This window comes from Marmota flaviventris, chromosome 16 (assembly GCF_047511675.1).
Source record: "Marmota flaviventris isolate mMarFla1 chromosome 16, mMarFla1.hap1, whole genome shotgun sequence".
In the NCBI taxonomy this organism is placed as follows: Eukaryota; Metazoa; Chordata; class Mammalia; order Rodentia; family Sciuridae; genus Marmota; species Marmota flaviventris.
The window spans coordinates 36,117,656-36,144,892 of NC_092513.1; the positions used below are offsets into that span (position 1 = coordinate 36,117,656).

At 38.2% G+C, this 27,237-nt stretch overlaps 2 protein-coding genes across 4 annotated transcripts in view; one reads left to right on the forward strand and one right to left on the reverse strand.

The window, feature by feature from the left end:
* The window catches only part of Elp2 (elongator acetyltransferase complex subunit 2), a 47,727-nt gene extending 43,405 nt beyond the window's left edge, over positions 1-4,322 (reverse strand). For all 3 annotated transcript variants that reach the window (XR_011704815.1, XM_027935666.2, XM_027935665.2), the window contains exon 1: positions 4,148-4,322. Coding sequence is in view for 2 of the 3 variants with exons in the window: in XM_027935666.2 (XP_027791467.2) it covers positions 4,148-4,285 (138 nt within the window). In the remaining variant the exon portion in view is untranslated. The remainder of the gene's footprint in view (positions 1-4,147) is intronic.
* A 486-nt stretch (positions 4,323-4,808) lies between these two features.
* On the forward strand, positions 4,809-26,556 carry Slc39a6 (solute carrier family 39 member 6). Its single transcript, XM_027935685.2, has 10 exons — positions 4,809-5,150; positions 7,712-8,437; positions 9,827-10,010; positions 10,804-10,973; positions 12,223-12,441; positions 17,683-17,788; positions 20,964-21,341; positions 22,681-22,761; positions 24,126-24,316; positions 25,101-26,556. Exons 2-10 carry the CDS (start codon positions 7,721-7,723, stop codon positions 25,251-25,253), a joined length of 2,199 nt encoding a protein of 732 aa, XP_027791486.1. The 5' UTR covers positions 4,809-5,150; positions 7,712-7,720; the 3' UTR covers positions 25,254-26,556.
* Positions 26,557-27,237: the final 681 nt, after the last annotated feature.

The window sequence follows — 27,237 nt, forward strand, 5'->3', positions numbered from 1 at the left end:
CAGGGACACAGCCACATCAATGTTTATAGCATCACAATTCACAATAGCGAGAAACTGTGGAATCAACCTAGATGTCCTTCAATAGATGAATGGATTAAAAAAAAAGTGTGGCATATATACACAATGGAATACTAGTCAGCAATAAAAGAGAATAAAATCATGGCATTTGCAGGTAAATGGATGGAGTTAGAGAAGATAATGCTAAGTGAAGTTAGCCAATCCCCAAAAAACCAAATGCCGAATGTTTTCTCTAATATAAGGAAGCTGATTCATAGAGGGGTAGGGAGGGGGAACATGGGAGAAATAGATGAACTCTGGATACGGCAGAAAGGTGGGACAGGAAGGGAGGGGTTATGGGGTTAGAAATGATGGTGGGATGTGATGGACATTATTATGCAAAGCATATGTATAAAGACATGAATTGGTGTGAATATACTTTGTATACAACCAGAGATATGAAAAATTATGCTCTATATGTGTAATAAGAATTGTAATGCATTCCACTATCATATATAAATTTAAAAATTAATTTAAAAAAGGTGCTGCTTTAATTCAGCCATAAAGAAAAATGAAATTCTGGCATTTTCAAGAAAATGGATGGAATTAGAGACTATTATGTTACGTGAAATAAGTCAAACTCAGAAAATTGAGGGTTATATGTTTTCTCTCATATGTGGAAGCCAGAAAGGAAAAAGGAAATCAAAGGTGGGGGTGCATTTCCTAAAAATCAAAGAAAGATCTGCAGAGAAAAGGGATCAAGGGGTGAGAGGTAGAGAGGAAGCGGGAAATGCTGGGAGTGATACTGGTCAAGTTATATTGTTATATTGTATGTGTGTGTGAACATGTAACAATAAATCCCATCAATATATACAACTATAATGCATCAATAAAAAATATGACAAAAGTGCTACTTGAGCATCATTCCCAAAACTTTATTTAAGCATTTCACATGCTCCACCCCCATATTTAATGAAACACTCAACAAGCAAATACTTAATAAAACCAAGTACTTCTTAAATTCAATATACTTCTGTTTTGATTTATTAAAGTCCCCTAACATGGCCAACAAGTTAGCCTTACAAATGTGATGGAAGCAGGAGAGCTTGGGAAAAATGGAGGAACTTTGATTGGGCAAAGGGGAGGGAGGGGTCAGGAGGGGTATGGGAGCAGGAGAGATGGGGAATGAGATGGACATCATTACCCTAGGTACATGTATGACTGCACATATGGTGCAACACTACATCATGTACAACCAAAGAAATGAAAAGTTGTGCTGCAATTGTGTACAATGAATCAAAATGCATTCTGCTGTCATATACACCTAATTAAAATTAATTAATTTATTAATTTATTTTAAAATTTTAAAATAAAAGGAGGTCTGAGAGCCTGAATCACAAACCAAAGCAAATGTTACAAAACATGAATTTTAGGAGTACAATATCTCAGCTTATTTTTCTTCTGCATGTATTCAGTGTACTGTCATAACTGATAATTTGCAAAAAGTGAATTGATCTAATTAGCACTTTTATAGAGTGTTTATTTCAATAAAGGTGGAAAACATTTTGTGCTTTGTACAGGGGTATAAAATTATTGCATTATTTCATGTGTGTGTGAGAGTTTCTATCATGGAGGATGTTTTAATCAGACATCTTGATGTATTTGAAAAGTAAATAAATACAAAATTTTGCATGTATATTAAAAAACAATGTGATGGAAGGTGTTATATGATTTGGAAAAATTCATGTGTTGAAGGCTTAGTGCCCAATACAGCAATACCCAGGGGTGGGGCTTAGATCATGAGGGTTCTAATCTCATTAATGGATTAATCCATTTGATGGATTAATAATTTGAATCAACTACTGGGAGGTAAACTGTAGGCAGGTGGGGCATGATTGGAAGAAATAGGTCACTAAGGGTCCTTATCCCCTTCCTCTCTGCTTCCTGACTGCCTTGAGCTGAACACCTTTGCTCCACCACACTCTTCCACTATGCAGTTCTGCCTCACCTCAGGCCCCAAGCAATGGAGCCAGCTTACCACGGACTAAATCTGTAAGCCAAAATATATCTTTTCTCCTCTAAGTTTTTTTCTGTCAGGTATTTTGGTCAGAGCAACAAAAAGTTGACAAACACAGAATGCATGGAAAAAAATCCATTAAGCTCCTGCATGAAGATGGACTTCCACAGCTGAGTCAGTCTTTGATTGATGGTCACTATAAAGTTTATCCTTGGTTTTACGTTCTTTCTCTTGCTACTTAAGAATGCATAGCAGAGGCTGGGCACTGCGGTGAACACCTGTAACCCAGAAGCTCTGGAGACTGAGACAGGAGGATATTGAGTTCAAAGCCAGCCTCAGCAAAAGCGAAGCACTACGCAACTCAGTGAGACTCTGTCTCTAAATAAAACACAAAAATAGGGCTCGGGATGTGGATCAGTGGCCTAGTGCCCCTGAGTTCAATCCCCAGTACCCACCCCCCCAAAAAAAAGAATTTGTGGCAACTAAGAAACAAAAACCCTAAGAGATGGACAAACTCAAGATAGTGAGAAGTGAATAAAAAAACTTTCATCCAGAAATCTGAATCTACAAAGGGTATGAAGATAATAGAATTTTAAATCTAATTAGTAAGGAGTACTGAGGTAGGCTAAAAGAAAAAAAAAATAGCTAAGAAGGAGACAAAAAGGAAGGACAAAGAAATATCAAAAGTTCCACATATTTTTCCTAGTCTGTCATTTTCCATGTTAGTTCTTCTCCCAACCGGGAAAAATTTCCAGGAAAACTGTAAATCTTAAGAGCAACCATAAATTCACTCACTCATGAAAATTACCTTGTGCACTGTCAATTGGCCCATGCAATAAACAGACTAAACAAAGAGAGATACAATGTTTTAAGAAACTATAACTTGAGGGCTTTCCAACATTATCTACTGATCAGAATAACTGATCAGATAATGGAGACTATATCAGCCTAAGGATCCTAAGAAGAACCACACCACCATAAATCATTCTTGTGATCACCAGACTGATGTCATCCCTACATACCTTCCCAAGTCCAACCCTCATCAAATTTTCTTTCAAGGCTGGAATTGTAGCTCAGTGGTAGAGTGTTTGCCTAGCACATAGGAAGCACTGGGTTCTATCCTCAGCATCACATAAAAATAAATTAATTAAATATAGGTATTGTGTCCATCTACAACTAAAATATATATATATATGTATATATATTTTTAAAGAACCCAAAAACTCTCTTGAGATGGCCTGCTCTCTTCAGATGACAGCCCACACTCCCCCTTGATTGTGCATCTTCTTGCTTAAATAATTTGTGTCTCTGGCTGGCCTATGCTGAAATTCTTTTCCATCGAGTAGGTCATTTACCCCACCGGGCCCCACTTGTACTGAGTCAAGTTATACCCCTCTCTCAGGGAATTCCTTGGACCCTCTTCCAGTGACAGTATGGTAAGATATACACGCAGCCATTTCCTGCACTACATCTTAATGTTCAGCACTGCACCTTTTATGAGGCTCCTGTTCAGATGCAACACTCACTGTATAATCTTAAATTATCCAGAAGAAATGGGGTCACAATGAACTCTGGGTGGCATGCAAAAACTACTCACTTGAAAAGTCTGGTAGGGTAATCAGCCCCCACCCCTCCCCCACTCCCCGCAAATTAACTGACTTTAAATTGAGGGAATGCCTTATAATCAGCGGTGAGGATCCCCATTCCCTATGACTTTTCCCCCAAAATGGCACATTATGTAAAATATGCATTTCCGTAGCTAAAATATCCATATATTTCTGTGAAATTTGATACAGCAAGTCTAGTAACCAATAGTGAGGCAAATACAGAACTGAAATTGCATCTGTGGAATGATGGCTTTAACCCATACCCACATTTCAATTCTTGTAAAACCCAAAGGAATTCTTTACCAGTACTACAGTTCCTGGGAAGGAGGGCTTCAGGGCGGGGCTCACAGGCCACTTTCAGGGCACGGGCCACGAAGGCCCTAGACTGACAGTGGACAAAAAGCGGCGAGTCCCGCAAACCCAGAGGAGACTCTTCGCCAAGGCCTCCACCCCGGGCGGACCCGACAGAGAATTCGGCTTCCACTACTGGAAGTATAGACGATCCGGCGACCAGTACCCTCCGTACCTGAGGCTCATAGAGAACCACAGAGCAGGACGTGCCAAAGGCCAGAAGTCCTCCCGGCCCGGGGCTCCAGCTTAGGGCTCCCCGCACCCGGTTTGGGCAGCAAAACACGTGAGACGCCTCCAGCACTGGTGCCACCATGACGACAGCTGGTCAGCGGCCGTGACTGCGGCGCGCACTTCCGCCCAGGGAGCGGAACTACTCGCGCGGCAGCCTCTCCTGCTGGCGTCTGCCAGTCCACGTTTCGGAGGCGGCCGGGGGTGGGGCCAAAGCGACCAGCGCCCCCGCAGGCCCCGCCCCGTCTGGCCGGGCCGATTCTCCAGCGCACGCCCCAACCCTGGCGCGGCAGCGAACTTTAACTCTCATCTCCAGGACCTGGGCTCAGCGCACCAGCCAAGTCCGACCCGAGTACCTCGGGACCCTCCAGAAGCACCGGGGCTCCTGGGCCAGGGCGGTCCCTTACGGCCCGGCTCCCTGCAGCAGAAGAGGCTGGCCCGGGTAGCCCTGGCAAGCGAGTCTCAGGCCTCAGAGAAGCGCTGGGACCCAGACGGGATCAAGAAAAGGACCCGCCAACTGCTCCCAGTCCTCTGGGAACCGCGCCAACACCTCCAACTACGCGCGTCCCCGCCCCTTCTGCCCGTGCGAGCCCGGCGGCGTTGGCGAACACGCGGAAAGCGGATCGGCCTTTGGAGACCGGGTTCCAGCGCCGCGCTGCGCGTGCGCCGTGCCACTGGCCGCAGGAGGCGGTGATCCCTGGCTTCGCGCTGCGCGCGGCGTTAATTACTGATTGTCCTGCTCGGGGGAGGCAGGGGCGCGGCTTCCCAGTGGCTGCTCGGCGGTACCCGCGAACCGAGGGGCCGCCGGGCCGATGAGACTGTCGCTTCTTTGTGCCCTGTAAAGGTTCTGGGAGAGATAAGCACGGGTCGGTTCCCATCCTTTCGAACCGCCCGCGTAGAACCGAACCGGCGCAAGGGGCCGGTCGGTGGGACGGCGAGGCCGCCGAGAGGTGAGTCCGTCAAGTTCTAGAGTGAGGCGGCAGGAAGGGAGCCTTGCAGGCGGGGAATTAACAGAGACAGGGTCCTGGGGCCAGGCAGCGGGACTGTAGAGAAGGGATGCTGGAGGGAGCCCGCCAGGAGCACCTGGAGAGCGGGTCTTCCCAGCTTTGGGTGGGAAGATGGGCATCGGGGTCCAGCGGAGGACTTTCTGAGGAGATGGTCTGTACTTTTCCTTCTGTCATGGGAGGTGCGTTCGAGGAGCTCCCGGAGAGCGGGGGAAACCTCGACTCAGGACAATTGGGGACCTGGGCATTCGCGATGGAAAAGAATTTTAGCACACGCCGGGACACAAATTTGTTTAAGAAAGCAGATAAACATTCAAAGGAGAATGCCGGGCCCTTTGGAGAGTGAGGGGCGCGGTTTGGGGTTCCCTGCTCCTCTTTTAAAGGAACTTGCTAAGGGGTGAGCTTGGGAAGGTATATAAGGGATGACATCAGGCTGGTGATCACAAGACCAGCTTCCGATGGTGTGGTCGTTTTCAGGATCCTTAGGCCGACGCGATCTCCATTATCTGATCAGTTATTCTGGTCAAATAATTTGGTTGGAAAGCCCCTAAATTATAGGTTCCTTAAAATATCATGCCCCTCTTTGATTAACCTGTTTATTGCACAGGCTGATTTAACAGTAATTTTCATAAGTGTGTGAATTTATGGTTACTCTCAGATTTATAGATTTCCCAGGAATTTGGGAGTGACAGAGTTAGGAGAGTGATTGGCCTGGCAAGTATGCAAAACTTTAAATTACTATTTTATTTTTCTTAGCCTTCCTTTTTTGTCTCTTTTCTATATATATATTTTTTATTCTGTCATACCTCTGTCCCATATTCAAAGAAGAATTGACTTTTTAAAAAATAAAAAGCCCTTAGAAAGAAAGCATTGTGCTCCCCTTTCCGTTGTCACCACTGACCCTTTTTTTCAAGGCCATTTCCTTTGGCTTTCTTTTTCCCTCCGACACAAGCAACTTGCTCAGGAGAAGATCAGAGATGGGTCTGAGGCTGCCCTCCCCATTCTCCTTGGAGGAATGCAAGAAGCTGCCTGGAGCTGCCTCTGTTCTTGTCCCCACCCACCCCTCACCTGGCCCCTCACTGGTTTGCCTCCCTCTACCCCTCTCTGTTTTGTTGGAATGATTTCTTAATGGTTATCTTTTGCCTGTTAGATGAATTCTCAAAACTTCTGCCCATGAAGTCCTACCCTACTTATACCACTGCTCCCAGGATGGTAATCAGCACTTGGGCAAGACATGAGTTTAACAAGTACTGCCGCATCATTCATTTGTGTTTTCCTCATTCAGCTTGCAAAATAGGTATCATAGGCTTTTCAGATGAGGTCATGAATATGAGAGTTGATCCAAAGTAGAATAGCTGGTTGCCCCTTGCTTTTGTTTAGTGAAACTCCCTCTCTGTGTCTTTTGCCGGGACATGGGTTTGGCCACCACTTACCATTGGTCCTGAACATTTGCTGGGTCCTGAGCTGAGGATACCTTCCTCTGCTTTTTAAGCCCCAACTCACATTCTAAATCCTCTTTGGGGAATAGTGTTTGTGTTCTAAACACTATTATGAGAATGAGTAATAGTTTATGATAAAACTTTCACTGGTTTGTAGCAATATAAGAATAAGATAGTGAGTTTTTCATGGAGTTTAATTTATTTAAAGAGCTCTTATGCAGTCATTTAAAAGAATTAGGGTAATCTGTGTATACTGACATGAGATGTCTAATTCATTGTTGAGTGGTAGGGAGAAAGATTTCATTTGTGTGTTTAAAGTACACATTTATTTGAGTATGGCTATAAAATATCATGAAAAAACACGAAAAATGGTAAAATTAAGTACCTTTGAGGTGTAGGATAGGGAAAGGGACCTTAAATGAATTTATGTATAAGGAGACTATTATCAGTTTAAGAAAAATTTTAAATGTGAATTCTTTTTTTCTTAATAACTTCATTTTGTTTATTTAGTTTAGTTTTTTTTTTTTAATGTGGTATTGGGGTTCGAACTCAGTGCCTCACATGTACTAAGCAAGCATTCTACCACTGAGCCACAACTCCAGCCCTTAAATGTGAATTCTGAGATGATTATTCTACTTTGTGTGTGTGTTAAAAGATTCTTTCATGAAATGGTGGTGTTGGTGGAGTTAGTTAGGTATGGTTTTGTTTTGAATTACTGTTCCCAGCACAATAAGTAGTTACCAGTATGGCTGTGGCTACAGGAATGTCTGAATTAGTTGCTAAATTAGTTGCCTGTTAGCACTAAGCTGTTCTCCACTTGCTTTTTGTGTTTTAACAATGCAAGGGGAGACCCTGGAACTCTAGTTCTCCGTATCTTCACAGTACCTTGCACCACACTAATCATATTAAATGATTCTGTGTAAACCTTATATGATTAGACATTCATTTTCAAATGAGATCAGACATGTTTAAGGTTGTATGGCCATACATTGTATATTCATTTTTAGCATGAAGTTTCAAATTGTTACAGGAGTGAGGTAGAGAGTTTTTCTTTTCTCTCTTTTCTAGGAAGGTGCAATGGCAAAGAATTTATCTTTTATCTTGGTCCTGATCTTAGCCCTTTCCATCACAAATCTCCTTCAAGAACTAGAATCAGCAGCTGCTTTCTCTCAGACCACTGAGAAAATCAGTCCAAACTGGGAATCTGGCATTAATGTTGATTTGGCATTTACCACACAGCAACATCATGTGCAACAGCTCTTCTACCGCTATGGGGAGAACAATTCCTTATCAGTTGAAGGGTTCAGAAAATTGCTTCAGAATATAGGCATAGATAAGATTAAAAGAATCCATATACACCATGACCACGAGCATCATCCTGACCACGACCGTCGCTCTCACAGGAATCATGCTGCTTCCGGTAAAAATAATCGGAAAGCTCTTTGCCCAGACCGTGACTCTGATGCTTCAAGTAAAGATCCTCGAAACAGCCAGGGAAAAGGATCTCACCGACCAGAACACACTGATGGTAGAAGAAATGTCAAGGAGAGCATCAGTGCCAGTGTAGTGACCTCAACTGTGTATAACACTGTCTCTGAAGGGACTCACTTTTTGGAGACAGTAGAGACTCTGAAATCTGGAAAACTCCCCAAAGACGTAAGCAGTTCCACCCCACCCAGTATCACAGAAAAGACCCGGGTGGGCCGGCTGGCTAGTAGGAAAATCAATGAGTCTGTGAGTGAGCCCAGAAAGGGCTTTGTGTACTCCAGAAACATAAATGACAATACTCAAGAGGTAAGATAAATGCTACTCCTTATTAAAATTGCTCATCTGATTGTCGCTGCTATTCTGTCTTATTTATAAGCAATGTAAAGTAAAAATAAAACAGATATCTAAAAAAAGATATTTTGGGGTGGAGTCTTTATAAAGGTGAATATTATTAATGAAAAATAGCAGGGAGTGGGATGTCGTTTAGTGATAGAGTGTCTACCATGTGTGAGGCCCTGGGTTCAGTTCCTAGCACCATTTAAAAAAAGAAGAAGAAAATGGAGGGTTGAAAAAGTACAAGTTACAATCTGTGTTTTAGGGAAAAGTGTTGCTGAAAGGGGTTTAAGAACATCAGAGAGAAACTATGGTGCCTCCTTGACAGAAGAATCACAATGATTTGTGAAATGCATGAAATTAAGTAGTTACCAAGAATGTCCTTGGGCTGAGCAAGTGAAAGATCTCATCAGAAGGTTTTGAGTTCACAGGATTTTTCTAAAATAGATTTTCAGACTCTTCATAATTCGCCTTGGCTGAGAGATGTCAAAAAAGAAAGAAAGAAAGAAGTACTTCATTCAAACCAGCATATAACTGTACCATGTTTGGGAGAATCTCACTATTGCCATAGCAATGCTGGTGATGAAGTTCATTTTGAGTAGGATTGGCCAAGAATTATGAGAGTTTGAAATGTCTTTACAGAAGATGAGAAACAGGTACTAAAGCCAGTTCTGAGTCCCTCCACCTCACCCCACTCCTTTGGTGGAGAGATTAAATGGCACAGAGGAGTTTCTCTTCAAACTGAGCTTGTCATCCAATTAAATTGTTCAAAACATCTTCGTGCCTGTACAAGTTCATTTATTAGCCAGCATTGCCCTCCACAAGCATAATCTGAATAATTTAATATTCTCATTGTAGAGCATTATTTTGCCAGGTATGTAGACAGAACTGAGCTAAGTTTTTGCAAGTAGGGTCATTGCTGGGAGAACAACATGTCTTGGGCTTGTTTGGACCAAGTAGGATAGCGTTTGTACTAAAATATATTTCTCAATCTCTAATGAACCCCATTTCGAAATTAAAGCTCATTTCCTTAATAGGTTTATACAATGAGTTAACAGGCTTGTGAATCTCCATTTATCCCCAAGCTTGTTCTACTTGAGGCTTTCTCCCTAGGTGACTAGTGATGTAACTGCTTCTCCCAAGTAGGCAGAAGAGGGTAGCATATCACCATGTGACACAGGATCTCCACACACCTAGAGGCAAGTTCCAAAGTACTGAAAACAAAAGTTGATTTTAACTTGCACTGACTTAAACAAATGAAGAAATAGCTTTAATAAGGTAAAGGTGATGTTTTGTCAGAATGAATTTTCAGATTCTCTAAAGGTAGTATCTTTTGGTGACTCACTGCTTTGTTTCTTTCAGTGTTTCAATGCTTCAAAGCTGCTTACATCTCATGGCATGGGCATCCAAATTCCACTGAATGCCACTGAGTTCAACTATCTCTGCCCAGCCATCATCAATCAAATTGATGCTAGATCTTGTCTGATTCATACAACAAGTGAAAAGAAAGCTGAAATCCCTCCAAAGACCTATTCTTTACAAATAGGTAGAATTGCATTTTTTATGTAAAAAATAATTTCCAGTAGAGACATTTATGTTGTTCTTATATTTGCATCTATTCATTCTTTAACACATTTCTACCTGTATCATTTTAGTTGTTCTCTGCCCTATATGTGAAGAAAGAAAGTATGTTAATCTCCCCTTAAAAAAAAAAAAAAAAAAAAAGAAAGAAAACTTAGATGATGATTTGTTGGAAATCATCCCACAGGAGATATCAGGATCATCTCAAATTTGGGCTTTTTAAATATCATGATATACTATTTAGGGGGGAAATCAGTTTATCTCTTCTGCTTAGGAGCCTAGTTCTTGGTAAATAAAATTAAGATAAGCCATGTTGTAATGTAGGGTCACATTGTTCAAAAGCAATAATGGGGAAGAAATAATTGCCTTATTTACTGGGGAAATAACTGAGTTCCCTGTTTTCTTCTCTTTGTCTGCCCAACTCCAGCCTTCTTAACTTAGCTGTTATGGATAATGGGAATCCAAAAGCTTGAGCTAGCATTCATCCTTGGTAATGCTTTTTTCCTCCTTCTATCCCCACTTGAAGCGTTTCCACTAGGCTTATTCCCCTCACCTGGAGGGTTCTTAATTACCAGCCAGCTTGTTCCTTTGAGCAGTCAATGTTTTTTTGGTTATGGTGCTATTGCCACAGTCTTTTTTGCACTGAATTTTTGTATCTTTATAACTTTTTTGTTTTTCAGTGTTGCTTTATGTCATTCTCCAAAGGTCTCCGTTTAGAGGTTTATTGACTATGTTTTTCTTTTGCTCTGTTACAACAGCCTGGGTTGGTGGCTTTATAGCCATTTCCATCATCAGTTTCCTATCTTTGCTGGGGGTTATCTTGGTGCCTCTCATGAATCGAGTGTTTTTCAAATTTCTCCTAAGTTTCCTTGTGGCATTGGCCGTTGGGACTTTGAGTGGCGATGCTTTATTACACCTACTTCCACATGTAAGTACAGTAATTTGTTCTACCAATGTGTTTTTATTCAATATTGAAAATATTTGTGTATATTTGGTTTATATTAGAATTCTTTGTATCATTGCATATAAAATGTTAGAAATTTGATTTAGAAAATTTAGTTTTAAAATATATTTGGTAACTGAAATATACATTTTTGTCTAGACTTTAATACTTGTTTTTTTCTTTTCTTTATAAGGAAATCTGCTAAATATGGACTTAATTTTTTGAACCTACTTAATTAAAAAAATTCTGCTCAGATATTAGTTCTGTGACAGACTGTAGTGATAGATGAGAATTAATCTGTTTATGTAATAGCCACACAAATAAAATATATGACCTTTATGTTCCCAAGAAACCTAGAGGTTTTCTTCAGAGTTGAATTTGTTTATTTATTTATTTTTAGAACTCCACACTTTATAACATGAGTGAATTCTTAAGTAAAACAAGTTTGGTAAAGTGAGTTTATTTGTCCATTAAATATTTGGGATAAGTTTCGGGCCAAAAATATTTGGATCTCACTTTTTAAATTTCCCTTAAGAGATTTTTCAGGTAAGTAAGAAAATGAAATCATTCCATTCCTAGGACATACAAAATTCATATTATATTCAATAGTGAAAGAAAACTATTTCGCTATGACAAGCTCTCTGACCACCAGATGACAGATGTTCAGGAATACATGCTACACGATGTAGCCCTGGCATGGGGTGTCCCTGTGGCCTCAGTTAGTGTGCTCCACATCGGGTTCCCTCACTCGTAGTAGCAATAGCTTGTTATTACTCCACTCAGCTTTGGCTCCTGGGTCAGTAAACCTGAATCTCAGATATCTGCCAGGACCATCACTACACAGAGACTAGATTCTTACAAGGCCATTCTGGTGACCCCATTATGAACCTCTCAGTTGGAAGTATAAGCAGTAGATACAATGTCTTATTAAATATAGCATTTCCCTGTTAATTGTGTTTATGGCAACTTGTCAAACAGTGAGAATACTCCCTATCTATATTATGAGGATTTCTGGGGAATGTATCTGTCTTTACACTAAACAGATCCACTACTCTATTAAGTGCATGGTACATAACATACTTGGGCATTTCATTTTTACTGTCTCTTCAACTATGAAGTACCCCATTAACTGCCTAATTCTAAATGATTTCAAATTTGACCCTACTACCCAACCAATTTTTCTGACATTTATGACACTAATGAATGTACAAATTACATATCATTTTGCTTTTAGTCTCATGCAAGTCACCATCATAGTCATAGCCATGAAGAACCAGCAATGGAAATGAAAAGAGGTCCACTTTTCAGTCATCTGTCATCTCAAAACATAGAAGAAAGTACCTATTTTGATTCTACATGGAAAGGTCTGACGGCTCTAGGAGGCTTGTATTTCATGTTTCTTGTTGAACACGTACTTACATTGATTAAGCAATTTAAAGATAAGAAGAAAAAGGTAAGAAAATGCATACTGAGTACTCACTGCATCAGACATTCATTTAGAGTAGCACTCTAACTAGATTGTTAGAGTATCTCATGAAGGGTATATGATCATTGCTCAAGGGGGGTTCTATACCCTCTCAAGGTACTTTTTATTCTTGAGGACATTCCTGTAGAGCAGTTCTGTATTTTTTATTTAATTTATATTTTAGTTGTAGTTGGACACAATGCCTTTGTTTTTTTTTATTTTTATGTGGTGCTGAGGGCCACACACGTGCTAGTCGAGAACTCTACCCCTGAGCCACAACCCTAGCCCCAGTTCTGATAATCCTGGAGTTTTCTATCTTCACTGTTCCTTATAATTCATGGGAAAATAAGAAAGGCAACGATAAGCATTCATATAAATTACCAAACACAAGGCACAAGCTGGGTTTTCAACACTAGAAGTGTTACAAATACTTACTGGTGTATTTGTGTTTAATTTTAAGTTATTTACCCAGTAGCTGATTGTTCTCTTTAAAAGGGTATGTGACTTTCACAGGCTTGCTCTTTGCAAATTAGACCATGAAATAGTATGAAGCCGAGTTAAGTTTTTTATTTCAGGCAAAAATACCTTTTGAGTCCCCTAAGGTCATTTGCCTTTCTATCTGATATGGTCAGGCAAGTCAGTTGAAAGATTATTGGAAGGGACTCTTAAAGTGAAGAGTGCACATCCCAGACACATTAATTTAACAAAATATCTACACTCATTTGATGTCGATCAGGATTTTCTTTGAGTTGAAGTTTTGTATTATATGTCATGTATGTTTTTAAAATAACCATGCAACATTTCATGTACAATTTCCCATTTTAGTTTCTGTAAAATTGAAGAAGAGGTTACAAACTTGTAAAGCTATTCTAAATGTAGAATCTAGATCTTGGAAATTTTAAATATTTTATACAGTGGTTATCTTACATGATTTAATAGTTTTTTGGGTTTTTTTGTTTTTAGCAACTTGTCTGAGTGTTTTAAAAGCATTGGACTTACATGTTCACAGAAGTAACTATTCTCACATCATGTCATAGTTTGAGCAACATGTAATTAAATTGTGCAATTATAGTAACAAGTTTAACTGGCATGAAGAGGTTTGAAAACTAACAGTTGATTCTTGCATTGAGCTCACTGTGGGAATCAAGTGCATGTGTGAACAGGAGAGCAGCCTCCTCCCTCCCATGAACATTTGCCCTTATGGGTTTTACAGTTACTAAAATCTCACATTGCAATTTTTGAACTTTTTTTTTCCTTTTTGTACCAGGTATTGAACCCAGGGACACTTAACCACTGAGCCACATCCCCAGCCCTTTTTTAAATTTTATTGAGAGATAGGGTCTTGCTAAATTGCTTTAGGTCCTCACTAAGTTGCTGAGGCTGGCTTTGAATCACAATCTTTCTGCCTTGGCCTTCTGAGCCACTGGGATTACAGGAGTGCTCCACTGCACCCAGCCTTAAACCTTCTCTTTAGTAGACTTAAATTTGGAGGGAAGAAGTACTAATAAGAATAGCTTCCAGGCTAGGGTGATAGCTCGGTGGTAGAGCACTTGCCCTGTATGAGTGAGGCCCTGGGTTTGATCCTTAGCACCGCATAAAAATAAATAAATAAAATAAAGATATTGTTTCCATCTGAAATATACAACTAAAAAAAATACTTAAAAAAAAAAAAGTGAATTGCTTCCTCACTGCCCCTCACCCCCAACCTTGTTTCTGGGGATTTAACCAAGGGGCACTTTACCACTGAGCTACATCCTCCGCACTTTTGTTTTTTATTTTGAGACAGGGTCTCACCAAGTTGGTTACAGCCTTGCTAACTTGCTGAGGCTGGCCTTGAACTTGGGAGCCTCCTGTCTCAGCCTCCTGAACCATTGGGATTACATGTATGCACCACCGTACCCATCAGTTTATTTTTTATTTTAATCTAGGAAGTAATCTTCCATGTTCCCCTTTCCCAGTTGCTTTACCAGTCTGGCTTGAATATATACTATCTCCAAGCTGGGGTTGTAGCTCAGTGGTAGAGCCTTTGCCTCATACATACATAAGAGTCACTGGGTTTGGTCCTCAGCACCACATAAAAATAAAGAAAGAAAAGTATTGTGTCTTATCTACAGCTAAAAATATTTTTCAAAAATTACTATCTCCTTGGGCTGGGGATGTGGCTTAAGCGGTAGGGCGCTCGCCTGGCATGCGTGCGGCCCGGGTTCGATCCTCAGCACCACATACAAACAAAGATATTGTGTCCACCGAAAACTAAAAATAATAAATATTTTAAAAAAAATTACTATCTCCTAGTGTATAAGCACTTAGGGGGCAGCAAGTAAGTGTAATTTCTAGACACAGTCTTTCCATGGGAGTCTTACAAACATTATATATTCTCTTCCTTGTTTGAATATGTTGAGTTTATTTTTGGTCAAGGACATCCAAATGTTAGTGGTTGATACTTAATACCAATCTTGTTCCCTCAAAAAGAAAAAAAAAAAACTCATTAAATGGTGAATGTTGAGAGTTCTTCAGTACCATAATAAGGAAAATTGGAATTTTCCTTCAGAAAGCCAAGCTACGCTCCTGGGAGATTCTATATTGCATAATTTTAAGTCAGTCTGAAATCTCTATCTCATACTAGATATATATTTATATAGTTGGACCCTTATAAGAGTTCATCTTTAAACTTACTTGCTACCAGGGAATCATTTGTGACATCCCTCTCTTCCCCATACCCAGCCAGTTTTTATTAAATAAATAAGTTCATGGTATTTCCATTTCTCCCCTTCTTCCTTGCAGTCATTCTAATCTAGGCCTGATTATCTCTAACCTTAGTGACAGCTGTTACCTCCTAACTAACCTGTGCACATGATTTTCTCTTCCTCCTCTCCCAGTCCAGTTTTCACAGAGCTGGCAGTGATTTGTTTAAATGAAAAGATGATGAGAGCTGGGTGTCATGGCACACACCTGTAATCCCAGGGGCTTGGGAGGCTGAGACAGGAGGATCATGAGTTCAAAGCCAGCCTTAGCAAAAGCGAGGTGCTAAGCAACTCAGTGAGACCCTATCTCTAAATAAAATACAAAATAGGGCTGGGGATGTGGCTCAGTGGTTGAATGCCTCCCCGGTACCCACCCACACACACCCAAAAAAAAAAAAGATGATGAGATTATACACCACTATTTAAAATCCTTCTGTGACTTCCCATTTCCTTGTGGACAAAGGCCACCACTCTTTTTCTTTTCTTTTTTTTTTTTTAATATCTTTATTTTTTTATTTACTTTTTTTTTTTTTAAGTGGTGTTGAGGATCAAACCCAGACATTCTCACACATTCTAAGCAAGCACTCTACCACTGAGCCACAACCCCAGCCCCAGGCTACCACTTTTAACACAGTTTGCATCTTCTGAACTACTTCTGTTGCCTCAACCTTGTCCCTAGCCACCCTCGCTCTGGCCTACCAGGCCCCAGCCACCTTGTACCTTTAGTTCCAGGATGATGCTGGCCCCTTGATGCTTCAGAGCCCTCTCCTCATTTTTCGCCTTGCATGGAATACTGCCTATTCCACCCTTCCCTGGCAAACTCCTTATCCCTAAGTCTTAGTGCAATCATCATACTTTTTCAAAAGCTTGTCCTGAAACTTATGTAAGTCTTGTTATGATAGCCTCTAATAACACCCTATGTTTTTCTTTTGTAAAATGTAACAAAGATTGCAAGCAAAAAATTATATAATTATCTGTGTAACATCCCCTCCCTATGGATGATAAGCCCCTTGACAACAGAAACTATCTTGTTTTATGTTGAGCTGTCATTATTTAGTACAGAAATATTTATAAGTTGTTAATACTTAAGGAATAAAAGAATTTGTTAAGCTCTAAGTTCTAAAGTCATTGTTCAATGAGAAATAAAGCACCAACAAAAATTATTATTTAAGATACCCTTAATTCACTCCATAAATATATGCAATTACTATTTGTCAATCAAAAAGTAACTTTGATTTAAAGTTTTAAATCAAACTTTAAAAAATGTCTTGTATTTGGTCTGGGGCTGTAGCTCAATGGCAGAGTGCTTGCCTAGCATGTGTGAGACACTGGGTTTGATCCTTAGCAATGCTTAAAAAAAAAAATAAAAATCCATCCACAACTACAAAAAAAAATTTCTTTTCAAATATCCTGAATTTAGGCTTGGATTTAGCTTAGTTAGTAGAGTGCTTGCCTCGCATGCATGAGGCCCTGGGTTCAATCCCCAGCACTAAAAAAAAAAAAAAAAAAAATCTTGATTTCATTTATTTTCACAAATATATAAGTACTTTCTCTGAGGCACCATGATAGGGATAAATATAAAGTTTGGTCTATGTTTGTTTAAAAACTCTTGTAACCTAAGAATGTATAGATACCTTACATGCTATTAAACCTAAAGTATAACCTCAGTTTTGGTGGCAATTGTTTAAGTCATACTCAGAGGTAGTAAAAATAAGAAATTCACTATTTGTATGATAATTTTCATCATTTTAAATATTCTGCATAAGTAGGTAATACACAGATACCATTGTCAGTGTGACTTTTATATAATATAAATGTTGCTTTGACTCAAGGACAATCTCTCAAACACAGTATTTGGGGTGGTTAAAAAAAAGGCCTAGTGATAATTTCAAGGCTGTGACAGAGACTTGTTTAAAAAGAGAAAACATGTTAATGGTGTTTTGATAGGAAAAGTATTTTAGTATAGTTTTTCAGTTATGAAAACTGTGAGAAGTATGTGGTTTCCATGCCTAGTTGGGTAGCAGATCATCTAGTGCCTGAAGGATATGCCTCTAACTGGTTCTAAATTAATAACCTAAGGTAGAGTTTCTGTTTTAATGTGGGGATGAATCACTTGGGGATCTAATTAGAATCCAAATTCTGACTCATCAGTTCTAGGCAGTGGCCTAAGAGTGTGCCTTTCTGACACGTTCCCAGGGGATGATGTGCTGCTTGTGTAAGACCACAGCTAGAGTAGATAATCTAGGAGGCATTTAGTATTAGTTTCAAGAGGATTAATGTGTGATTTTCCTACATCTCATATTACTGAGGCATTCTTTAATTTTCTGACAGCTACCGTACCTAAGATTCACTAGTAAGTACTATGCAAATCATTATAGGCCCTGTCCTTAGATGGCTTTCATTCTGGTAGAAATGTGTTAATTGTATTGTCTTTTCCTATATCAAATCAAGTATTTCAAAGTATTGCTTTTCCTTACTATTTTAGAATCAAAAAAAACCTGAAAATGACGATGACGTGGAGATTAAGAAGCAGTTGTCCAAGTATGAATCTCAACTTTCAGCAAATGAGGAGAAAGTAGATACAGATGATCGTAAGTCCCTATGAGTGAATCTGAGGGCCAGGAACAAGGCAGAGTGGGTTGCACTGGGATTTGTAGGCAACTCAGACTATTTGAAAGAGGTGTGATTATATTCTTTTTTTTTTTTTCAGTATCTCATATTTTGAAAATTTTTCAATTAGTAAGTTGTTTCTGTGTATATTTACATTTCTTTTTCTGTATTTTTTTGGTGGGGAGATGATTTGTTGGGAATAGAACCCAAGGCTTCATGCATGCTAAGTACACACTTTACCACCTAGCTACATCCCCAATCCCTACAGGTTTTTATTCTGAGATCAGTTCAGACTTATAGAAACAATTTGAGGGCTGGGGTTGTGGCTCCGTGGTAGATCACTTGCCTAGCATGAGTGAGGCACGGGGTTCGATTCTCAGCACCACATATAAATAAAGGTCCATTAACAACTAAAAAATATATACTTTAAAAAAAGAAAAAGAAAAGAAACAATTTGAAAATAATAGAAAGAATTCTAATATCCCCTTCCCTATTTTAGATTCCTTGTTTACTTATTTATTACATATTTGGTTTTTGTTGTTTGTTGCACTAGGGATTGAACCCAGGACCAATCTAGTACATGCTAGGCAGCCACTCCACCACTGAGCTACATCCCCGGCCCTATTTATTTATTAAATTTATTTGTCATTCTCTCTGTTTCTGTCTATATACACATACACACATTTTTTTTTGTCCTGAACTACTTTGAGAATAAGTTGTAGACGTGACACTTCTTTACCTCTAAATATTTTGGAGTATGTCTCCTATGAAAAAGGACATTTTGTTTATAACCACAGTTCAATTCACTTATCAAAATCAGGAGATTTCTGGGTTGGGGTTGTGGCTCAGTGGTAGAGCACACGCCTAGCATGTGCGAGGCCCTGGGTTCAATCCTCAGCACCACATAAAAATAAAGAAGAAATAAAGGTATTGTGTCCAACTACAACTAAAAGAAAATATTTTTTTAAAAAATCAGGAGATTTCTGTTGGTGTAGTGTCATTCCATAGTCTATACAACTTATTCTGTTCTTTTTTTTGTTTGTTTGTTTCCAGTTATCTTAATTTCTTCACCCCCACCAAAAAAAAAAAAAAAAAAAGAAAAGAAAAAAATGGTCCAGACTACAATTCAGAATCAAATGTTCCATTTAATTGCTTCTCGTTTTGAGTTTGTCTAATGTCTTTTAATGATTAAATGATGAGTTTGGGCAGGAAGTACAAGAAAGGGTGTTGTACCCTTTGTAGTAACATGATGTGCTGCCCAATATGAAGCTCTGTCACTTATAGGTGGTGCTAATTTTGATCACTTGGCTCAGGTTCTGTCTCCCATCTTTCTCTACTGTAAAGTTACTGTTTTTCTGTAATGACTGTTGGTTTGGCATTTTTGTTGGACACTGTTAAGATTCATATATATGTAAATTGTAGATGGACATAGTACCTTAATTTTTTTTAAATTTCATTTATTTATTTATTTTTTAGTTGTAGTTGGACGCAACACCTTTATTTTTTTTTATTTATTTATTTTTATGTGGTGCTGAGGATCAAACCCAGTGCCTCACACATGCTAAGCAAGCACTCTACCACCGAGCCACAACCCCAGCCTCAAGATTCATATTTTTAAATCAAACTCCTTTGACGTCCTATCATGCCCTTCATCTCCCTCATTGTTCACTCTGCTCCAGCCTCATGTCCTTTTTTTCTTACAGTGAGCACAGGAGGTTTGTCTCAGGGCCTTGCACTCACTGTTCCTTCAGCTTGAATGCCCTTCTCCCAGATTTTCATATAAATTCCTCTTATCCTTTTAAAGCTCAGATGCCTCCTCCTCAAAGGCTTTCCTCATCTCTCAAATACAGATCTTCCAGTCACTCTCTTTCATGTTACCCTTTACTAATTTGTACTTACCAGTGCCTCAGATTACTTGTTTGTACAAGTACTTCCTAGCTAAGTGGCTCTTTCCCCACAAATACTTAAGTTTCTTGAAGGCAGGTATTTTTGTTATCTTCAATCTATCCCCAGGGCCAAAATGCTCAGCATGACATAGGTGCTCAGTGGATACTGACTGACTACAGGATCAAAAACTTCTGTGGTTACTACTGCCTATCTGTAAGGTTTTCTGTTCACCCTAAATTTTCCAACATGCTGGGGTTTTTTTCTCCTAAAGATCAAGATAAACGCTTTCACTCTTCTTTCTGAAGCTATTCTCTCAAATTTTTGAATGTAGTTCAGTGAAATTTGTAATAATGGGAGGAAGTAGCTACTCAAGAATTGGACCAAGGGGTCAGAGATGCCCTCAAAAAAATTGATTATAGGATAAAGAAAAACTGATTCTAGAATAAATAAAGAACAACTTTATTGTTGGTATTTGCTTTTCTTTGCCCACATAATAAATGCTTCTTGTTGATGGTGAAATAATTCAGATTATTTTGTTTTTCCTTGAATTTTATTATTTAAAAAAGAAGTCAGATGACAGGATTATGCATATTTTTTATTTCAACTTTCAGTATTTTTCTAAAAAAATTTTTGTAAAATATATTTTAAATATCTAATAATATATTTTTCAAAAATAATCATGTGATTATTTTATAATCAGAAAAATTCATCTTTTTTTAACTTTATTTATATGTGGTATTGCAGATCAAAATAATCAGAAAAATTTATCTTTTAACCTCTAGGGAGGCAGAAGAAATTAAAGGACAATGAAGAAATAGCTGTTGAAGGTTAATGTTTGAATACATTAATTTGCAGTGGTTAAGTGCCCCTGAGTTCAATTCCTGATACCAAAAATAAATAAATAAAAGATTAATAATAATAATAAATTCTTACCATTGTGTTATTGTGTGCAGGTATGAATATGTAACAACAAATACCACCACTGTGTACAACTATAATATACCAATAACAATATGGAAAAAATTCTTACTAATAAAAATAGAATTTATTTTTTAAAAAAATCATTCAGTTTCTAAAATTCATTAAGATCTGTTAATCTCTTTTATCAACAAATATGTATGCTTAGACCAGTAGGTGTAAGAGAGTTATCATGCTTTAAGATCATTTGTTGACCTTAATTGTCAGTGGTAATGTCTGAAATTACATTAATTCAAGTACATTAATGAAGTCTTCTGACTTTGTCCCAATATCCTTTGTGTTGATTCCTAGGACCTGAAGGTTATTTACGAGCAGACTCACAAGAGCCCTCCCACTTTGATTCTCAGCAGCCAGCAATCTTGGAAGAAGAAGAGGTCATGATAGCTCATGCTCATCCTCAGGAAGTCTACAATGAATATGTACCCAGAGGGTGCAAAAACAAATGCCATTCACATTTCCATGATACACTGGGCCAGTCAGATGACCTCATTCACCATCATCATGACTACCATCATATTCTCCATCACCATCACCACCAAAACCATCACCCCCATAGTCACAGTCAGCGCTACTCTCGGGAGGAGCTGAAAGATGCTGGCATTGCCACGTTGGCTTGGATGGTGATAATGGGGGATGGCCTGCACAACTTCAGCGATGGCCTAGCAATTGGTATACATCTATATATCTGTTCCTTGTTGATTGACTCAGAAAATGTTACATTAAACAAATTGAACAAAAAAATAGTTTAGTTTTGGGCTGGGACTGTGGCTCAGTGGTAGCACACTTGCCTGGCATGTGTAAGGCACTGGGTTCAATTCTCAGCACCACGTATAAATAAATAAAATAAAGATCTAAGAAAAAAAATTAAAGAAAGTAAATCTTGCCATTTAAAAAAAAAATAGGTTAGTTTAGATGAGGATATTAATGGTTTCCAAGATGATCAAAAATTTTCTCCCCTTTGGCTACTTTGACAATGAAGTACTTAGTAAATATTAGCCAGAACTAAGTGCTAGAAACTGTGCCTAGCCTGTTGCATAAATTGGAACCATCAAAAGTTCTTCACTAGAAAGGTCTTAACATCAGGCTAGAACTTGTAGGGAGCATGTGGGACTTTTTCTCCCTTATACATTGAAGTTCCTTTATAAGTAATAAAGTCTATGCTTATTAAGGTAAAATCTTTTCCATCTTTTCTTTTATGCTAAAGGAATCTTCATGTATCTGATAAGTCCAGTTACCAATATATCCAAAGAAGAATTGCAGAATTTTTGTATTAAGCTGTTACACCACAATTAGTAGATAATAAAATGTTTATAAATGTTAGTAATCTAGAAGGAATCATAAAAGTAATTACAAATTAGACCACTGAAGTCTGGATAGGTGACACTTGTCCAAGGAGACAGTGTTGTTTTATAGCCAGACCAAGATGAACCTGGGCTCTGGATACTCTGGAGTCTGTTGTGCTTCCTTCCACAAACTGTTGCATGTGATGTAAGCAGACAAAGGACTAATGTCCAAATGTACAGTCGTGGTTGATAACTGATCAGTTGTATAATATGTTGGCTTTGTTAAGGGGGGGTAGCAATTTGAGTCTCCTTGTGAGATAATGAAAGAATGAATGTAAAAAAGTCTAATTATATAGTGAATTCCTGAGTGAGGTCAGTGAAACATTTACACCCTTGATAGCAAGCGTTTTTCTTCCAAACCTTTTAGATCAGTTTATTTTATATTCCTGATTGTTTTATGTAGTAGCAGTTACTTCTCAGGTTTAGAAGATCTTCTCTTTCTAAGGCATAGTTGAACCTTCCCTTCTCTGTTATACTTGTTTGTGCTCCTCTGTGTATTTTAGACCCACTGAAATGTAATCTTAGATTTCTTATTAAGAAGATAATAGGATAGGAAGGTTGTACAGCCAAAATATAATTTATTTCTTTTACCCCACTTTAGGTGCCAGTATTAAAAGACACACAAACCCATGTGGCAAATTTTCTTCTGGTTGATTTTTATACAGGTGCTGCTTTCACTGAAGGCTTGTCAAGTGGTTTAAGTACTTCTGTTGCTGTGTTTTGTCATGAGTTGCCTCATGAGTTAGGTAAGAAGAGGACCATGTAAAGTGTATTTGCTGTAGGAGTAAAATGTGTTGCTGGATTTTGCTGATGAGCTTTCCAGCAGGCTTCTTCTTAACTTCCATCCTTTCCCATAAGTCTACTAACCCAGTCAGCTTTCCTTTCTTCCTTGGCCAAGTTTGTTTTCAGGCTGAATCCTACAGGTACACAGTTGCCTGTGTGGGTATGCCAAAGAGGTACCTGGTTACCCTCTTCCTCTACCAATTATTTTTCTGTGTCATGTACTGGTGACATCAGTGAACTGTCTTCATACACACACTGTGAATGAAACTATAGCATACAAAGGAATCATCTTCCATTAACAGAGGGAAGTTAGGAAAGAGCATCTTACTATAGCTGAAAAAAGAGGGAATTGATGAGATTTGGTGGGGGGCTTTAGTTTCGTTGTGTTGAGACGATCTAAGTTTCTGAGACTGGACTTAAACTTGTGATCCTCCTAATTCAGCCTCCCAAGTTGCTAGAATTATAGGCCTGCACCACTATGCTTGGCTAATGAGTTGTATTTTAAATAATATTCTTTGTCATTGGTAATTGAAACCTTCATAGTTATTTTGGATCCCAGTTTGTGTTCTAGTTTTTCTTCTTGTGGTCACATTCATTCGCATACCCCTGATAACATTTTCTATTTTGTTTCTTGGCATGTGTTCAACTATTCGACTCATAAGCCTCAATATCTCACTTGTGTTCCATATTCTAGATCCGTCATGCCTCATGAGGCCTCTTTGAACTATTTCCATCTCTTTTTCGCCTTTTAAATTGTAACATTACACTCATTAGCTCATAATTATATTGTGCTTTTATCTTTTGCTGATGATTTCATGTGTACTCTCCACCCTCTCCTCCCCCTTTGTTGCCAGTTCTAAGCTCCCTGAAGCAAAGCAAAAGCACAATAGTCAATAGACTCATGGTATTTATTAAAATCACAATAGTTAGTAGACTCATGGTATTTATTCACTGACAAAAGTGCAAGCCTCAAGAAAACTTTGGGGGCTGGGGCAGTGGCTCAGTGGTAGAGCGCTCGCCTAGCATGAGTAAAGCACTGGGTTCAATTCTCAGCACCACATAAAAATAAAATTAAAAAATAAAGATATTGTGCCCACCTATAACTAAAAAATAAATATTTAAAAAAAAAAAGAAAAGAAAACTTTGGTAAAAGATTTTTTTAGTTTATAGAACTGTTAGGATGATTTCTAGTGATCAACTCTGCTCTAACGCTGGGTATTTCTTTCTTTCTCCCTGCCTCCCTTAAAAAAATTGGAGAATTTCCTTAAATCAGAGAAGGTATCTTAAAAATGACTTTGCACTTACTTCATCCTATTTTCTATTAAAGGTGACTTTGCTGTTTTATTGAAGGCTGGCATGACCGTTAAGCAGGCTGTGCTTTACAACGCTTTGTCAGCCATGCTGGCCTATCTTGGGATGGCAACAGGAATTTTCATTGGTCATTATGCTGAAAATGTTTCCATGTGGATATTTGCACTTACTGCTGGCTTATTCATGTATGTCGCTCTGGTTGATATGGTAAGTTTTTAAGAAGTCAGACATTGACTATTTAAATAAAAGAAATATTCAGTAAAAGTTCATTCACAAAAAGGTTTTATGTTAAATGCAGCAGTAATAAATGATTCTAAATTTTTAAAAGTGGGATATAAAAATACAGATTCCTTTGAGTGATTGTTGATTAATTACAGGCACATTTTTATGCTACCTAATGTATATCCAAATACATATAAATACTCGCCCCTTCTGATATATCTTTTTACAGTAGAATCTTGATATTAGGCACTGAATTGTCTATAGATTTGTAGGAAACCTAGAACAAGCCACCTTGTTGGCATGCTGTGTGTATTTCAGAATGCTGAAAGTGTCCTTATTGTCAAAGGAGTTATATATTCTTTTGTCACCAAAGTTCACATAAACAATCTCAGCCAATCTTATTGCTGAAACTTTATGTAGTGTAAGGTTTCCTGTCTCTGAACTCAGGTGAGCCACGCATTGTGTTTAGTTCAGATATGTAGGCAATCAATTGAAGCAGGACAATCAATATAGTTTTCTATTTCACAGTGGAGCAAACTGGACTAATAAAAATTTTCACTTACTCAAAACACAATAATCATTGTTAATTAAACTACTAGGAAGTTTTATTAACATTACCTAGAGTTAGCATGTATATTTTCATGAATTGCCCATAGTATATTCAACTACAAATAAAAGTTGGTATGCTATCCTAAAAAATTTTTGGAAAATTAATCTGTAGTTCTAAAAATTTAAATGTTGACTCTTATTTTCCCCCCCTCTCTTTAAGGTACCTGAGATGCTGCACAATGATGCTAGTGACCATGGATGTAGCCGTTGGGGCTATTTCTTTTTACAGAATGCTGGGATACTTTTGGGTTTTGGAATTATGTTACTTATTTCCATATTTGAGCATAAAATTGTGTTTCGTATAAATTTCTAATTAGGATATGAATGCTAGAGTAGCTTAAAAATATTGCTGTCAATAGTTTAAGTAGGTCATAGGAAGATGAGTTTGTGCTACAAAATGCAGCATTTAAAGCTAGTGGATTTTGTGATTTTTGTATTGAATATTGCCATTTGTTATGCTTATAAGGTCAGTTATGTTAATAACATAAAGGTATGGTTTAGCTGGACGTGGTGGCGCACGCCTGTAATCCTAGCAACTCAGGAGGCTGAAGCAGGAGGATCGCAAGTTCAAAGCCAGCCTCAGCAACTTAGCAAAGTCCTGAGCAACTTAGCGAGACCCTGTCTCAAAAAAAAAAAGGGGGGGGCTGGGGATATGGCTCAATGGCTAACCCCCCTGGGTTCAATCCCTGGTACCAAAAAAATAAAAATAAAATAGAAGGTACGGTTTAATGTTTAAATTATTCTGTTTTGGAAATGTAAACTATGTGTGCAAATCACCAATACTTCCAGTTTAGTGTATAAAAAAGAGACTTGGCATGACATGTTCTGTATATTTCAGGGAAAATGTTTTTAATGCTTTTTGTAGAACTTAATGTAACCAGTAATTCCTATACTGGATTTCAGGCCTCTGAAGAACTGTTGGTGTTAAGGAGTAAGAATGTACACAAAGCCTAAGATACCTATTGATCTGTACTGAATTTAAGCTATGATGAGGAAGAAAAGAGAAGAATTTGAGAATTGAAGACTTGTTGATTTCTTACAAAAATCACAAAATTGGTTGTAATATTGAACAGAAATGTTAGATGCAAGTTTTAAAAGGCAAAAGTAGTATAGAGTTCATTCATACACATCTTTTCCGAAGTAGTAACGATCCTATAAAAACAGGAGCACTTTTCATATGGTAACTTATTGTACATTGGTTTGTATAAATGAAGTCCAAATATATTTAATGAATTCAAGCAATATGTCACTTGACCAATAAATTGGATTTTTAACTATTTGTGTGGAGATATGGCAGATGAGTATTGTAAGTTTATCACCAAAAGACTTGCTTATCACCAAGTTATATATCACCAAAAGCTATAATAATGATTGGTTATCTGGTTTTCCCAATGTCAGAGTATTAAAACTTTGATCTATGTGAGGACATCAGAACCCATTCTAAGTGTAATTTGACTTCTTGGATTTCAGAAAGTACTTTGGTATCGTTCAGTGCTTCAGTGTTGTCATTGTGAGCAATTGTCCTTTTATATATGGTACTGTGGACATACCAGGGCCATCTGTGGCAATATCTAGATGTTTCTTTCCTACAAAATAAATTTTTCTTGTCAACTCAATATCAGATATCACATTTTCTTTATTCTGTTTTACTATCTTAACCATTTTTAAGTGTGTATTTCAGTAGTGTTGAATCTATTCACATTGTTGTGCATTGGACCTCCAGAATTTTTTTCATCTTGCAAAATATACTCTATACCCATCAAACAATAATTCCTTACCCTCCCACCCCCAAGCCTGGTAACTACCATTCTACTTTCTGTTTCTGTAAAATTGATAAATCTGGTTTTCTAAATTATAATCTAGATTATAGTATCTGGATTACTTATATATTATTTTAGGGGTAACCTTATTCTGGTTCTAAATTCTTTATCATAAATGGTATTTCAAAGGCTATTGGTCCACAGTTTCTTCCCAGGTGTCCTTTTTTTTGTTTTAAACAGCCAGCCCGAAAAGATGAGAAAAAAGAGGTTTTTAAGTTTTTTTTCGGTACTTGGGATTGAACCCAGGGCCACTTTACCACTAAGCCATGTCCCCTTTTTTTTTACTTTTTACTTTGAGACAGGGTCTCATTAAGTTGCTGAGGGTCTGGCTGAATTACCAGAGCTGACCTGAAACTTGTGATCCTTTTGCCCCAGCCTCCCAAGTCACTGCAATTAAAGGTGTACACCACTACACCTGGCAAGAAGTATTATTTGTCTAAATTCTAATGAGAATCAACAACAATTGAACAATGTCCC